This window comes from Hippoglossus stenolepis, chromosome 2 (assembly GCF_022539355.2).
Source record: "Hippoglossus stenolepis isolate QCI-W04-F060 chromosome 2, HSTE1.2, whole genome shotgun sequence".
Classification (NCBI taxonomy): domain Eukaryota; kingdom Metazoa; phylum Chordata; class Actinopteri; order Pleuronectiformes; family Pleuronectidae; genus Hippoglossus; species Hippoglossus stenolepis.
Window position 1 is genome coordinate 5,468,018 of NC_061484.1, and position 16,656 is coordinate 5,484,673.

General features: G+C 39.5%; 1 protein-coding gene and 1 pseudogene across 1 annotated transcript; one reads left to right on the forward strand and one right to left on the reverse strand.

The window, feature by feature from the left end:
• Positions 1-872: 872 nt before the first annotated feature.
• LOC118115283 (calcium-binding protein 2) lies at positions 873-9,323 on the forward strand. Its single transcript, XM_035166360.2, has 7 exons — positions 873-1,420; positions 1,728-1,949; positions 5,104-5,134; positions 6,600-6,734; positions 7,503-7,612; positions 7,711-7,858; positions 8,136-9,323. The coding sequence occupies exons 1-7, from the start codon at positions 1,373-1,375 to the stop codon at positions 8,159-8,161; spliced, it is 720 nt and encodes a 239-aa protein (XP_035022251.1). The 5' UTR covers positions 873-1,372; the 3' UTR covers positions 8,162-9,323.
• LOC118117163 overlaps positions 8,570-16,656 on the reverse strand; it is a 56,513-nt pseudogene continuing 48,426 nt past the window's right edge.

Genomic DNA, 16,656 nt, shown 5'->3' on the forward strand with positions numbered 1-16,656 from the left:
ATATTATACTGTAGAGATAGAATAATATATAAATTAACAGATTGATAAATGCAATAAATACATTTAAATACTCTGAGTACAAGAGTTTGGTTTCTAGGGATACTAAAAAAGTTTGTTTGAAACTGATTTGAATTTATGATGTTAGTATTTCTGAAACCATGTCCTGTAGCTGGCATTAAACACATACATCTTTTAAAAAATTTTTTTATATCTACTGTATTTTTAGTTGAGTACCCTCTCTCTTTGTAACTTGTTTCCAGTGTCACCAGTTCCTTTCTTATACACTTTAATGTGATCTAATTGAAATGTCCGTTGTCTACTTCTGCTTCAAGCGCACACTCCCATGGCCTGTCAACATAACTCTCTCTAATCTGAAATGCCAGGGATTAAACAGGCAGCCAACTCTCCATCCATAAATCTACCATCGCCTACTCCTCTCTCGCTCTCTCTGTCACGCACACAAACACATATTTTCTGTTTATGTTACCCCCCTCTCACCACGAGTGATCCCTTGAATTTGGACCAACTTAATCTAATCCATCCCACCTACCATCTCCTCTCCGCCTCTCTGACATCGTGCTTAAGGTCTCCAAATGACTAGCCTGGCAGAACTGCGTGTGTGCGTGTGTGCGTGTGTGTATGCACTTGTGCTTCCAGCTTTGTGAGGACCAGCTTGACTATTTGAACTTACAGATTGAGGACAGTTTGGCAAAGGTAGGACATTTTGGCCAGTTGTCACTTTCCGGCATGACTTCAAATGGACTGTTTCCACTGGAGACACGTGTGTGTGTGTGTGTGTGTGTGTGTGTGTGTGTGTGTGTGTGTGTGTGTGTGTGTGTGCAAGTGTGTGTGTGTGTGTGTGTGCAAGTGTGTAGTATGTGTTTTGCATAAGCGAGAGAGAGAGGGAGAGAAAAAGGGAGAGAAAAAATGGTTGAGTCATGCAATCAGATTTTGGCAGCAGCAGGTTGTTTCAGTGCAGATATGAACCACCCCACCCGCCCCGCCAATCCCATGCACCCTGCCGCTGTTTTCCCTAATATCCCACTACACATCTCAAAGCTCATCATGACAGCCTCCGGTGACCTATAGCAGTTCAGGATTGGATGCAACATCATATGCCCATACCTTGTCTGTCACTGGACCAATAGGATCTTGGATTGTAGCACGTGCACCGAGAGGAGACGCTTTTCGTGGTAGTGGTGTCAAGTGGAGTGGCTTTCCTCTGCCTCACTGGGTGTGAAAGGCCGATGAGATGCAAAGGATGTAGAGTGGAGTTTGGACTTTTATGTGAGCTTTGAGCGTGAAGAGAAGTGTGGGGACAAACAAGGAGCAAGGGGAGGGGGGGAGACATTGAGAGAGAGAAGGCAGGGTGATGGGAAACATCAACAAGGCGTCTAAAAAGAACAGTAAAAGGAAGAAGGTAAGACATTATTCAGCTGATTTTAGCTGAGGAAATTGTTCAAGTTTGTTTGATTTGATTAAGATATTGAAGTTGTGTTCTGTTGATGTCAGCATATAAACTCTTAACATCTTATTTGAAAGTTAGTCATATATCAAATGGACACAACAGCCTGTCAAATGGATCTGGTTTATTATATAGATTATACAGTAAATAACTCTATACTTACATTTGACTGCTTTAACTGTAAGAGCTTGAGGTTTGAATTATAAACGTAATAACAGTCAGTGGATTAAGTAGTAACTTTATCTGGTTCCCCTCCTCTAAGGGGGTGTCACCCGTAGAAAGAAGCAGCTCCCCATTGGCTGCCGCCATGTTGGGGGACCTGGGTGGTGCCGATGAGGTGGACACAGACGACGAAGATGAAGGAGGCAGCGAGCGGGAGTTTAATGATCCCCTGTGCGCTCTGGTTAAGAACTGCAACATGCTGCACAACATAGTGGGGCCTGCTTGTATCTTCCTTAGACAGGGCTTCTCACAGAGCCAGCTTGTATGTATGACACACACACATACACACACACACCCCACAGAGTCATTATATCCCAAATTTCCCATAAATCTGTTTTAACTCGTCCATTTTGATCATGCCCTGATTGTCCTAAGGAAGGTGAGGGCTCACTATCACTTCATCATTCTTCCCCTCCAATCTCCACCAATCAGAGTTTCCCTCTGGGAATACCAACCACCTCATCCACCTCCGCCGACCACCCTCCACCCCTTTCATTCCAGCACATCACCACATTCACCATCCACAACGGCAGTACAAGATCATTGCTGTATAATCATTTTTGAAAAGAAGGAAGGAAGGAAGAAAGACAGAGAGAAACAAAGAAGGATCACCTGCTCATATGATTTGTCCTACATGAGTCCTGAGCTATGAAGAAAATAATTGGAGATATATAAGATTTCTCTCTAATGACTGAGGGACTGACCTCAGTTTGTATAATATAGATCATAAATCCAACCTTCCAACAGTGCTTGAGATATCACGTGCGCCTCTTATCCCACATTAATGCGTCATGCAGAGAAGGTAGAGATGTCCGAGAGCGGTAACAGAGTGATTTCCTGACTGAGCTGCTCCCAGGGCTAATTGAAGACAGCCCTTAAGATGGTGGTGTAGTCACTGATCACAGGTCCTTTACTGAGCTATAGGCTCCTGAGGGTTAAGAAGTCCTTGAGCTGAGTCCAGAGGAGAATGGACACAAACAATTTGTGACATATCTATAATTGACCTTTTTAAAATAAATGTAATTCTAATGAAAGAAAAACTGAATCAGTCTTTTTGTCTTGGTCAGTGTTTTTTTTCCTGGTGCTATTTTCGTGGATGACCCCTTGCTTTGAGAAATTATGCTTTTGTTTTCTTCAGAGAGGTTTCATGTCTGTATGATAAATATGAGTCTACAGGTTAGCCTTACCTTGCTGAAAATTTCTGAATTCTGTCGAAAAAGTCCGAAGGATATTTTTTCCCAAATATAATTTTCATATGGCCCTAATCCTGTTCCAGAGGTTTAGCAAATGAGATATAATTATAAGTGAAATTTAGAGGTACTGGTCAAATTGGCTTTTTTCTACAAACTATTCTTAATCTCTGTCGCCGGAACGGATCACCTGCGTGGTCAGAGCAACGATTTACGGCAGTCAGGCTGGAAAAGCCAACGTTTAGGTGGAGGGAGAGGAAACGGAAGCGAGGGAAGCGAGCCAGGCGACGTGCTAGGCTAAAGGCTAGGCTAAAAGCTAGGCTAAAGGCTAACCTGTACAGACCAGCGATCCCGAGCCTTTTCCTCGCAAACTCCACGTCTCTTACAAACAAGATGGATGAGATCAGAATGAGAATCCAGATACATTATCTCATCGCTATGCATCCTGCAAACAGCTGTGTGTAATGGTGTGGTTTGATATTCCAGCCAACTTTAAGCCCCTACACATTGAGTGACTTGGTATTGTCTCAGGTGGGATGTTCCATTTGCCCACAAGAGGAGGGGGAAGTATGGCTTTTAAGCAAACAAGATATGATAAATAGTGAGATTTACAGGTACTGTTTGGCAGATATTATTATCTATGACAGATTCAGGCTGGCAAATTAGCCACCTCCTGCTTGTAGGAGTACGGATGTAGGAGTCGTAACTCATCTAATTCTTGGCAAGAAACTTAACAATGAGCTCACACATTTTCAATGCTACATAATTGGATGCACTGGCATCAAAAGTGCAAAGTATCAACACAAAAGCAGCACCTGTGAAACTTAATGCAACTATACTATGGCATGTATTAAGAGGGTAACCAACCATTATTCCTAATTCTCACAAAGCTATACAGGTCTTTGGGTTGGTAAAGCTAGCGTTAGCATGCTAGCGTTCTTTTTCTGCATGGTAATCCCGTAGTTTTGCATCGACTACTGATGACGTGTCAGGTTTTTGCGACGACCACTGATGATGTAACAGCTTCTTGAAGCTTGTCCCAATTCATAGGGGAAGATTTCAACCACTACCCCTTGTGACTCCGTTTCAAGGAGCAAGATAACCCTGGAAAACAAAGGGTAGGGGTAGGGGCAGGGCCAAGGGGTGAAATGGGTTTTCCAGGATTACCAAACCCTGCTTTAAGGAGCTAGCAAGAGACACTGTGGATTCATGGATTGTTTTTACTTTACAAGAAGGGAGGATCAATTGAGATTGACAGTTATAAATGGTAGCAAAAGTGAGATCCACAAAAAAATGGTCCATGTGTGTTTGCTGCATGTTCAGCCTGTGCAGGTGTTGTTTCAACAAGCGCAGGTCAGACTGTATTTGTAGTTGCAGATGCAGATGAAAAAAGGTCGGCAGTAGATAGGGAAATGAAATAGTGATGAGCCTCAGTGATTTATAATACAATTTACCGCTGTAATCTCCCTGCCACTGTTCTCTCCCTCACATCCTTTAATCCAGGCCTGTATTATTTCTGCTGCTGATGTCACAGCCCTGCTGAACATGCCGTGAACATACTTATCCTGGTATCACCTTTTGTTGATGCCAACACATTGCGAAGCCAATTCAACTTCAACCATAAACAGGGGTTGTGGGTGAAAGTGTTTTGTCTTTTAACTCCCTTTGTACAATTTGATTTAATGAATGTACTTATGTTAAGCAGTTGTGGCTTTCTTTGGTTTCTCAGCAGTTTGCCAACATATAAATCATTTCATCAGCTTTGTTTTCCGTGCATGCATGCATTCGTGTGCCTTATTTCTGTGTTTGAAAAGGGGAGAAAGAGGCTAAAAGGAGGCTCTTTGTATTGTCATCATGCATCTGCAAGATTTTGTGTAACACATATCGTATGCTCAGCAGACTCTTAAAGCTTCTCCAGAATGAGATTGGACACGAGACTGTGTAGCAGGTCTAAAATGATATTAGGGTCAGTCAGATCAAAAACCATATAATCCTGTAATAGAATCTCCGCTTGGGCAGATGAACATGGAACAACAAATGCTTCACGGAAAAGGAGTGAAGGAAACACTTTAAGCTGATGTTCTAAAAATGTTTCCAGCCTGATTTGTGAATGTGGCTGAGTATATGAAATATTCAGGGTGAGATCAAACTGTTTGTGTGTAACCTGCCTGACTGGATGTCCATTTCTCTCCATGTATGTTGTGTCTTCTATCCGTACCATCGCAGGACAGAGATCTGAGACCGGAGGAAATGGAAGGTACAGAAAAATCCAAATCTTAATCCAAATCCTCACTTCATCATCTCTCCCCTGCCTTCTTCATGAACTGCTTTTCTCCCAACCCTTGTTTTTGACTGTGACAAATTGTTGAGCTGCATATGGCAGAAAAAAAATCTTTATTCATCCTCTCCCTGAATGTCAGTGTGAGCCAAGTTATTTCTTCCTGCACTTGAATTTACTAAGATCAAAGTGAAGGATTATTTTTTTCACACTTTCACATTCAGAGCACACAACAGAATATATTGCCACTGTCATATGTGATTTTAACTCCCCTACAATGAGTTTTGAACTGGTTATGAAACTATCTTATTTTAATATTGCTGCCTCTTTATGACCTATTCACCCAAAAATCTGTATTCACACATTATCTACTCACCACTATGCCAATGGAGGAGTGGGTGAAACAAATGCAAATGCAGTTTTTACCACAGGTTACAGTGGAAACACTAATGCTTTTGACCACAGTTCCTTGTAGGACCTTTAAAATAAAGAATAAATTAAAAACACACACCAAACACTGACATGTTATTTTGGAGAGAATATTAGTAACTAAAAGAAACCAGGGTTCCCCCCTAAAATAAGTAATCAATTATACAATAAAGGGTTCATAATTTGATATGGTTCATTGAAGGTATATTGTTTACCAATGCTTTATAGATGTGGCGTTGCCCGATTAGTAGATTAACAAATGTACTTTAAAGTGCTCCAACAATTTAGCATTAAAGTCAATTTCATTCAATCACAATCATCCACACCCACAGCTGTTTCCTTCCCTCTCTAGTTTCTGTTTTTCAACTACCTAGACCGAATAAAGCATAATGAGATATTAAAATCAGCTCTTTTATCCACGACAGTTAGTAGTAGCTGAGTAGGTAACAGATAAGGAGCTGTTGATAAAATCACAAAAAAACAGATTGACACTGCATCAGTAACAGACATGTTAGTGAGACATTTGTTAGTGCAGAGTCCAAGACACATTTTCTACTAAAATACCAACAACGTGCTTTGTGTTGTCCTATTTGAATGAATCCCCCTCCTGTGCACCTCTCTTTGCACCTCTGCATCTCTGAACATGGCTCCAGATGACTACATGTCAGAGCATTGCTTGGGCTCATTGTGGCAGACCCCTATTCCCCCTCCCCACTCACATTCGCAGATCCAGTTCAGAGGCACTGAATTGAACACATAGATAAGACCCATTTTCACCTGGACTGCATGTCACATGTTTCTACAAAAACCTCTACTGAAATTTTTATATTCACATAAAAAGTCTACAGTATGGGTGAGTTGTATAAGATGTGTACAGTTTACATTTAGACCATCAATACTGCCCTTTTTTTCTCACTTATTCACTCTTATTTACACACACAACACACACACACACACACACACACACACACACACACACACACACACACACACACACACACACACACATCCACAGAGCTGCGTGAAGCCTTCAGGGAGTTTGACAAAGACAAGGATGGCTTCATCAGCTGTAAGGACCTTGGGGAGTGCATGAGGACTATGGGATACATGCCGACAGAGATGGAACTGATCGAACTCAGCCAGCAGATCTGTAAGTCCTGCATGAACACATGCACACGTGCGCAATCCGAGATATCGATTGTTTGGAAGTTGTAATTGAGTTGTTGATACAGGGCCCAAAATATCTGCTTGTCCCTGTACCTGCTGTTATATTTACATTATTAGCATTATTAATGCTATTAACAGGATCACTACTATTGATTTTACTTATTGCTATGTAGAGATTGTAAGTACGCTGTTACACATGGGCCCCTTGCTGGCAGTGTCAGAGGGACAAGAAAATAACTCACTGATCAACGACTAATATATAAAGGACCTTGAGTAAAGAGCAACTGGTAAAATACATTTTTATTGGATAAACAGAATCCCCCAAAAATGGATTAAATAAACATTTAGTGAATCTATGACTTTAACAACTTTCATTACAATTTACATTTGTTACCAGGTATCATTGATCTCATAAGAATATGGTATCCTCATTTTTTAACTGTTGCTAAACAATAAATAAAGTTTTATCCAAGAATGTGGCTCTCAACAGGCAGTAACTAGGAGGTTAACCTTGTTTGTGCAGTACAGCCTGGTGGTATTTACTTGGTGCTGATGATGTTAAATGCTCGCACTTTACCATAATGCAGAGTTCGTAGAGCTGTGGCATCAACGCCCACACTATAACCCCCATAGACACCCACAGTATGTTACAAATTGTGTCATGCATCACTTTAGTTCCGAACTAATTGATGTGGTCTTTATTTTCCTTGCTTGTTAACAAGACAAGTGTATTTATGTTATTGCCCTGCAGGTGGTGGCAGAGTGGACTTTGAGGACTTTGTGGAACTGATGGGTCCAAAGATGCTGGCAGAGACTGCAGACATGATTGGAGTCAAGGAGCTGAGGGACGCCTTCAAAGAGGTCTGCAATATAACCGTGTTATGCATTACAGTTCCTTGGATATCCTCCACTTTCACCTTCAATGGATTCCTCTTTTTTTTTTCACTTCACTTTCTTAGTTTGACTCCGATGGCGATGGACAGATCAGCCTTGCGGAGCTCAGAGAAGCCATGAAGAAGCTGATGGGGGAGCAGCTCAACCACCGAGAGATCGACGAGATCCTGCGAGATGTGGACCTCAATGGGGACGGACAGGTGGACTTCGAAGGTGAGTTGTCAAGACTTTTGGCAAGAAAGCAACAAGAACAAAAATATAGAGGGAAAAAAGCAAAGGAATGGGGGAAAATGTCTGCAAAGTACCAGATATGGTTTGAGGTCAAATTTCTTGCATTATACAGAGGTGGTAGATAACAGAGATTTTAAATGGATGTTCAGGCAAGGCAAAGGAAGAAGAGGGAATTCTCAAAAGAACAAATACAGGTAAAGGTAAAATCATCCTTCTCTTTTCCTTCTCTGAAGACAGCAACATGTGTTTTTCTTCACAGAGTTTGTGCGTATGATGTCTCGCTGACTCTTCACCCAACTCCACTCTGCTGCACTGAAGTCGACATGGACCAGACTGCACACTTTATGTTCTTGTAATTCTTGATGTACAAACTTCTTGATGTCTGTATTTTTATCAGTTACCTCCGTCATCTGTCAAATATAAGAGAATCCCTTCGATGTGTTAACTGTTGTATTATAGTGATATGTATTTTAATATGTAATGAGAGATTATAGAGTGTTGAGTCAGCAAGGAGATGGTTTAACCAAAGCTGTGGGGTTCATTTACATTTGAATATACTGTATTTCAACTGAGAATACCATGCAGCAACACTATGTCTATTTGTAAAATCGTATTTAAAGGACATTACATAAGGAACTTAGTGCATCAGTTCACACAATATTGAAAAAAAATCTCACCTACCCCAACTTGCTGCTAGTTGGCCCTTACCCTATCCTTAGCTTGAGCTTTAGTTGCCATGTCTGAGATTTCTGTCTCCACTGTTGGAGACAGATGGAATTTAGTTTGTTGTGTTCATAACATAGAAAATTATATAACTTTAAAAACCCAGTCAAATATATCAAATAATGTGTATAGTTAGATTTATCTATTTATTTATTTTTGTAATTTAAATAAATATGCAATTTATGACACTTGAATCTGAAATAAGATGTAAGGATGTGGGTTTATTATCAGAATTTGAATAATACCACGTTTAAAGTCTTTAATTCAAACTTGAATCTAACTGTTTGACTGTGACTTTGATACACCATTGTAGTATAGATAGTGACAATCAAATTTTTGCTTTTAATACAGCAAAATACATTATATATCTATATACATGTATATCCACTAACCACATACACTCAGAACATATCAATTACTTTCGGCATTATGTTCAACTTTGATATTTGGTATAATTGAACCGATGAAAACAAAAGATTATGCTAACAGAATCATTTCTGGTGTCTGCTACACATTTGTGCACATCAGGTCCATGTCCATATTCCTGCTTTCTTATTCAGGTGGGAATTCATTGACAGAGGCTGTCTCCAAGTACACGTTACTTTATGCAAACACATGTACATTAATACTTTATCTATACAGTGTTCTACAGGTCAGATCTTTAAAATGCACTGTAAATATAAAAGGTGAATAACAGTGTTAATAAATTACTTTTTATTGTCTAGATACCCTGTCTTTATTTCTTTTTTCACATTAACTGGATTCCATTTTGTTAATGAAGCAGCTACTATAAAGTTGTTCCCATTAGTTTTTCTCACATTTCTCATACAGCCTTCCAAAAGTTTTCTACCCTCAAGAAGTAGCTCCACAGTGAGTGTTACTACTCCTTTGTCACGTTCGTGGCACTGAGTGTCTTGAACCATCTGTTTTTTCAGTCCCTCTGTGTCAATGATCATGATGCAGTCACAGCCCAATTCCTCCCTCATGTCTTTGTTGACATTTAGCCGCTGGATGAACGCCCCCCTGGTGCATCTTCCTTTGCTGACAGCAAACCTGCCTCCAAACATGGTGTTGAGCAGAATAGATCCAGAGAAAAGGGCTCCAGACTTAAAGAACAAACTGAAATTTGCTTGTCAATCTCTGCAACCTTCCAGTTTCTTGGGGAGATTTTTGCAGTGGCTGTTTGTATCGATCCTGCAGAGATGACAGCTGGGGCGCAGCAGATTGTCTACTTCGATTTCCAACCATTTGAAGAAGTAGTTGCGCTGCATCTCTGAGGTGACAACATCGTGAGGGAAGCTCAACACTGCAGGTGTCCTCTCAAATCTTTGCTGCTTCTTTTTAAGCTCTTTTTGTTTTGCTTTCAAAGACCTGAGGTAGATTTCAATGTTCTGGTTGCTCACTTTCCGCATTGTACAGAGGGATATCAGCATGCACATGTCTTTCTTCACAGTTTAACTTTCGTATTGCATGCTTCGAAGGTCTGAAGGTTCCACAGCATCATTGTCATTTCTCTTGGGCAGCAAGAGATGGACGGCAAACTGGCAGAGCGCCATTTTCAGAACTTTATCCTGCTGAAGAAAGCCGTCTGAACAGAGAAACAATGCAGTTATCAGGTACAGGGGGATAGATAGATAGATAGATAGATAGATAGATAGATAGATAGATAGATAGATAGATAGATAGATAGATAGATGTACTTTATTGATCCAAATTTGGGAAATTGTTGTATCACCACAGCATGTCAAGGGCATTTCACATTTCACAGAAAAAAGGCTAAATAAAATAGATGAAAAAAGAAAATGACTAAAATATATAAATGTGACTATAAGATGTGAAAAAAGAATTTGAATATAATATGTGCAAAAACTTTTAAAAAATCGTAAGTCTCAGCAAAAAGGCCTCAGGAAGTGACATTGCACTTTTAGGTTTGTTGTCTAAAGCATCATTGTTATTATGGCTTTTTGACATGGCTCTGTGAATCAACAAGAGACCAATTAATGGGCAGGATGCTGCACGGAGTACTGATCAGCCTGTCAAAACTTACACTGTAGTATTTGTCACTGTATAATATAATGTTTTCTGTGGAACTGAGAAGCTTTTGTCAATACTGGGATGATCCCTAATAATAACATGAGTGTTATCTTGGCTTAGGATTTTTTATTCTGATCCTTTTGCACTGAGCACCTGTGGAAAAACTGAGTGGACATTTCTTTGTATTGTGGTTTTATTTATTTCAAATCATAGCTATTCTGTTGGTTGATTAAAATAACTGTAAGTACAAGATGCACTGGCAACTCAGAAAACATCGACAACAACTTTGTACAGACATTGGTTCCCATGTTAATGATTCTAAATTTGAGGTTTTGGCTGAAACGTCTGGACAGCATTGCCTCATGATATGTGCTAAAGACGTCTCTTTACACCTCAGGATGAAATAATGCAAATAGATCAATGCACAAGTGTCTACCTACAAAGTCAACAACATTAGTCTCAGCTGTGCATCGTGTTGAGTGCTCGTATTAGCAAGCAAACACTAATCTAAAAAGGTGTTCATGGTAAACATTAAGATAGAATATAAATCAGGATTGTTTGTCAAATGTTTTTTGTTTCTGCAACTCTGTGAAAACCAACAATCTGACTTCCCTACTGAACACAGTGAATGGCCGTCAATGTGGAGGTTAGAAAGAAGTGTTTGAACATTTCTCCTAAACTCTTCTGTGCCTCTCAGGAGAAATGTGCATCTTCATCTTGATATTTACATGATTACTGCATATTACTTATTTTACTGTGGTTTTACAACAACCAGCATGTTAGCATGTAGCATTTAGCTTAATGTATAACTGCCTTTCAGAGCCACTAACATGGCTGACAAAAAAAATGAAAAAAATGAAAATAAAGCAAATATCTCAGGGTGAAAAAGTGGAGCCACACACGTAGAAGACACTGAGGAATATGTCAAGAGAGTTTGTGGTGATAAGAGCTGACAAAAGTGTCTGTCTTGTCATATCTGAAAACGGCTCATGTCTCAACTTGTCTCAGTACTAATTGATATTATATATCTCTGCCTCTCTAATGTATTCACTTCGACATACTTTCTTGCAAGTCTCTTAACAAAATACATTTTTATATGTTTTATATAAAGATGAACAGTACCCGTACATTGATATTCAAAGCGATGTTTCTTCAATATTTAGCTTGCCTGTTATGAAAAAGTAAGAGACCGGCATACTGCACAGACCGTTCAGCGCCGTAGACACAGATATAGTGTACTCTGTGTCTGGCTCCATGTCTGAAAACATCTTGTAGCAGTCCTTGGTGTGCATTGCTAACCATTCTTTCATTGGATTTCTGACAGTGATAAGAGATTGATGTACAGTAGAACTCCCTCCATGTTGTCTCCTTTGGTCCATTTAGGGGACAGAGCTGTGGCCTCTGAATGTCCTTTTGTTAAGTGTCGAGGGGGCGGCACTGCTGCAAGACAGCAATCGTTTGAAATAGAAGATGTGAACACACTGCAGTGAAAGGAGTATGAAATGTCTTGGCATGTCTCATATTACCTGTGAAAACAGATGCAGTGATCCATTTACTTAAATTGCCCTACTCATCCTCTGTGGCCACACTGAAGAAATACTGTCGTCCAAACTGAAGGTTGTTTATTTCAATTTTATGAAAATCTTTGATGACCAAGCAACCTTCCACTTTCGCAGGAGCTCCACTTCAGCTGGAAGCTCTTAGTCCTTTTGGGCAACCCAGCTCAGGACCACAGATTGGATTCACTGACAGGAACTCAATCTCACCAGGAGGGGGCACCACTGGCAAACATAAGACACCAGCTTCGTGCCACTTGAGCAGTCAGTTTAGACCCAATGACCAAACATGGTCAAGGTAAGAAACACATTTCTTTATTGTACGAACTCTTATATCTCTGGATCCACTGCCAATGAAGTCAGCAATTTCCCAAACAATCAGTGTGGTTACATCCAAACTTGAATTCAGTTCATTTCTTAGAATTATTGTTTTATTGTGCTAGTATGTGTTTCTCATTTTGAGAACCAAAGATTCCTTTAGAAACAGTTTTGTAAATAGTTGTTTAGCGAATCCATCTCCAGTAAATCTACAGTCATAAGTAATTACTGGTTTGGCAGTTCAGTCAAAGTCTTTAGGTGCTAGAGAATAAAGGATAAATAGTGAAAAGGATGGATCCATATGTAATATCAGTAGTGTACAATACTGCACAACTCACATTTGATAGATTTTACCTTTGTTCAGCCATATCAGACAAAATTCTTAATTCGATTAGGATCCGGTACTCCTCATCACCAGACGTCTACAATAGAATAGTATTAATATGCATTATGCAAAACATTCCTATCAAAAAAGGTCTGTTGCCTTATTTGCACATTTGTGCATCTTCACCTGTCTCCTGTTGTGCTGTACCCTCTGCGAGATGATGTCATGTCCTCTCTGATTTCCTGGGCACAAATGCTGCAGATCTGCATCTGATCGACCCGGCAGAAGAAATCCAGAGACTTTTGCAGACAACGTTTTCCTTCCACCTCATCACACACGTCTTTGCGTTCTCCTCGACAGTGTGGTACTGCTGCACATCATACTCATAGTATAGGAGCTGTTGCAGGTCAGGCAGGTCTTCACAGCTGCAGAATGGCAGCAAATGTAACAGACTCCTCTCTTTTTCAAAATGAGAATTAAAATGCAATTACCACATCAAGTAATAATGATATGTATACTACATGTGCAAGATGTTAGCCTGGTTCTGAACCAGAATGATTGGACTAATTGTCAGACGATGCTGTTCGCTAAAGAAGGCCGTGTGCTGAAGTATTCATAACATAGACACTGTCTCTTTACTTTGATGCTGAGTAATAAGCTAACAACCCCATTTTAACCTGTTATTGTCAATAATAACAATGATCATGTTAATATTATTCCAAATTTATTTATTTCATGATTTTATTATGATTTATCCAATATTGAACACTTTGGGGCTCCATATCTATTAGATGTGTCATCAGCATCATCACAGCTTGGGCTACGAAAATACAAAAAAAAACCTGAATGAAAGATCACGTGGGAATAGACAAACGATGACAAATTGCACTGAGGGAAAATGTAAGATCCAAGGTATTCCAATATTTGAGCACTTTATATTTTAGTCATTATTAAGAGTCTGTATTTCTAAAAGAATATTCCAACAGTTTTTTCAAAGTAAGAGGCCCCATTTCCAAAGTATTGCACAGTCTTCAATACTCAAAACTGAGGTCAGGAAGTCTAATATAAGAAATAAAGATAAGAAATAAAGTGAAGACGGCTGTCTCCTAAGGGGTCCAACTCGTAGGCAAACTGGACACAGTCCCATCTGAAAGAATAATAATAGCAACTGATCATTCATTGAAGCTCCAACTAGCCACAGCAGACATGTCAAGCTTGGACTCACTGCTGTTGTGTGTGCAGAGCTATATTAGTTTAATTCAAATGTAAAGAGGCAGTATTCTCCATCTTTTTCTAGCTTTACATATATCAAAACCTATATCAAAACATAAAGAGCTACAATGTAATGAATGCATTTAATTTGATTTTACCTGCTCTAATGTAAAGCGCAACCATTTGCATGTCCAGCTAACAACCTGCAGCATTTTCATTGCAAAACTTTCATTATGTACAACAGAGAACAATTCATTTAGCAGTTTTCAATAACAACCATTATCCTACTAATTGATGTTAGCATTTAGTCATATAATAACAACATTTAGACCATTGGTTCAGCACTTTAGACAAGTTGATCCATATCCATTAGCAGGTCCTCTGCAAAAGAAACTTTCATTTATAATAGAATAATTTCTTTAAAGAAAATTCTTGATCAGGTAAATGGTAAGCAAAATAGCTTTACACTTGAAGCCAAAATAATTTATCTGTTGAATCTTTGTCATGGAATTTAGACACAAGACTCACATTCAGCCTGCAAAGTGTTGGAAAAGGTACAGAGCTGAAGTGCAAGTCTGCAAGGTAGTTTATCAAGATCCAGCTGATTTTATCATGATCTACATTAAGTCTGTACAACCATTTGAAAATACTTGCAAGAGTATACTTGCAAGAGATGCAAGAGATGCAAGAGTGTTTACTTAGGTACTTCAGTACCTAAGTAAACACTCTTGCATTACATGTGCAGCAAGAGCCAGACGTTATGAATGCCAAAATTCACATTGTTGTTGCGTCCGTGACTCTGTTGGTTGGAGTGATTACTTGTAAAGTGCAATATTTGTAAATTATAAAACATTTGGATTCATGTTTAAATTGTTGTCAGTTTTTCCTTGTTTAGGTATTTTGCCTTCTCTTGTGTTGTTCCTCTCCTCAATGCATCGAGCATCAATAAAACGCTTCTGCAGACACCTGGGTCTCTTGAGCGTTCATCCAGCTGCTGACAAGATTTTTCCATCAGTTATTGGACATAATCTGGGGTTTTGCAATATTTGCCATTAACATGTAACAAGATTGACTAACAAAAAGTTGCAATTTCAACTGGGAAAATTGCTTTTGGACTGGGCTACTTTAATTGTGGCCCGTGTACAGCATATAAAGACAACCTGTACTGTTTGGCTAGTATTAAGTATCAGTCTAATAAACTGTATAAAGTATTGATTCAAAATTCTCAGGGCTCAGAGAGAAATGGGAAAATGTCATAATAAAAATAAAAGATTTCTGACCTGAAAGAATTACCTGGTGAATAAATGTTTGTAGAGCTCAAAGTTGAGAGAGTCTTTTGAGAGGTTCATCCACTGATCAGCCATTAACTGTATATAAAAGATGGGCAACATAACTGCTCCCAAAACTGAAGCCAAATCATCTGGATCACCCCTGGTGGCTGGTATAGGTCATATACCCCACCTTCTCTACGTTAGTGGATGGGACACGGGCCAAGCTTAAAGGACAAAGTGCACATTAAATTAATTAATCACAAAGATGTATCTGTATTGTCGGGTGTTCTTATCACACTGATGTATGTTGAGGTTTGCATGTCTCTGATAAGTTTGCTTTTAAGAAGTTATCTGAGGCAATAAAAATCTCATGATAGCTGCTGACTTGTGTTTGGTCAAGCATGTGTAGTGGCAGGACCTTGATGCAGATGGTTTTAAAGATTTGATAGAATTGGTTGAGTTTATGGTTCCATGATGACAGAAAATATGACTTCAGAAAATATATGATTATAACAAGTGAACTGTGCACTTCATTATCATGTGTTGAAAAACTAAATGATATGACTGATTTGTAAAAGAATGAATGGGCCAATATGTGTGTGTTATTCTCAGTGTGAAGTCTAACCTACCATTCATTTGTTCCCTTTCTTTCTTCTTTCTATTTTTGAGGCTGAGACTTTTTATGGCACCTTTCATTTGAGAAGTGTGAGTTGCTCCCTGACAGCTGTGGGCCAAACTAAGATCTCTTCACCTACCTGTTTGAATGGGTAGGGTAGTGAAGATTCTAGATAGACAGACAGTACCTGTATGTGTGCGTGCATGCATACGTGCGTGTGTGTGTGTGTGTGTGTGTGTGTGTGTGTGTGTGTGTGTGTGTGTGTGTGTGTGTGTGTGTGTGTGTGTGTGTGTGTGTGTGTGTGTGTGTGTGTGTGTGTGTGCGATAGACTCCATCTTCCAGGCGCTCTGTGAAGGTGGTCTGGAGAGGAATGAGTGGGATGTCTATGTCAGGTCATATGGTGGAGGAGATTTAGGTGATAAAGAGATCAGACTCCTCTTCTTTCAACACTGTATACTGTTTATCAATTTAGGTGTTTATCTTATCAAGCAGAGTGGGTTGAGCTTTGATGCTGTGGTACCATGACGATAAATGAATGTCAAAGTAGCTTTCTCAGTAATATGACCGACCATAACAATCCTTAAAAATGCATATATATTTACTGCCACTAGATGTCAATCTAGAGCACCAGCATCTTGGACCGAAACCTCAACCTCACTGGTGAGACGTGTGAATTGGTAGTGCAAAAGAATGCATGTTCATTTATGACCAGAAAGGCCTGTAAT

Excerpts from the sequence above, each read along its gene's own strand:
- LOC118115283 (XM_035166360.2), top strand. The coding sequence starts at position 1,373 with ATGGGAAACATCAACAAGGCGTCTAAAAAGAACAGTAAAAGGAAGAAG. Across the intron at positions 6,735-7,502 it reads CGAACTCAGCCAGCAGATCT|GTGGTGGCAGAGTGGACTTT; the intron begins GTAAGTCCTGCA and ends ATTGCCCTGCAG. Across the intron at positions 7,613-7,710 it reads TGAGGGACGCCTTCAAAGAG|TTTGACTCCGATGGCGATGG; the intron begins GTCTGCAATATA and ends TCACTTTCTTAG.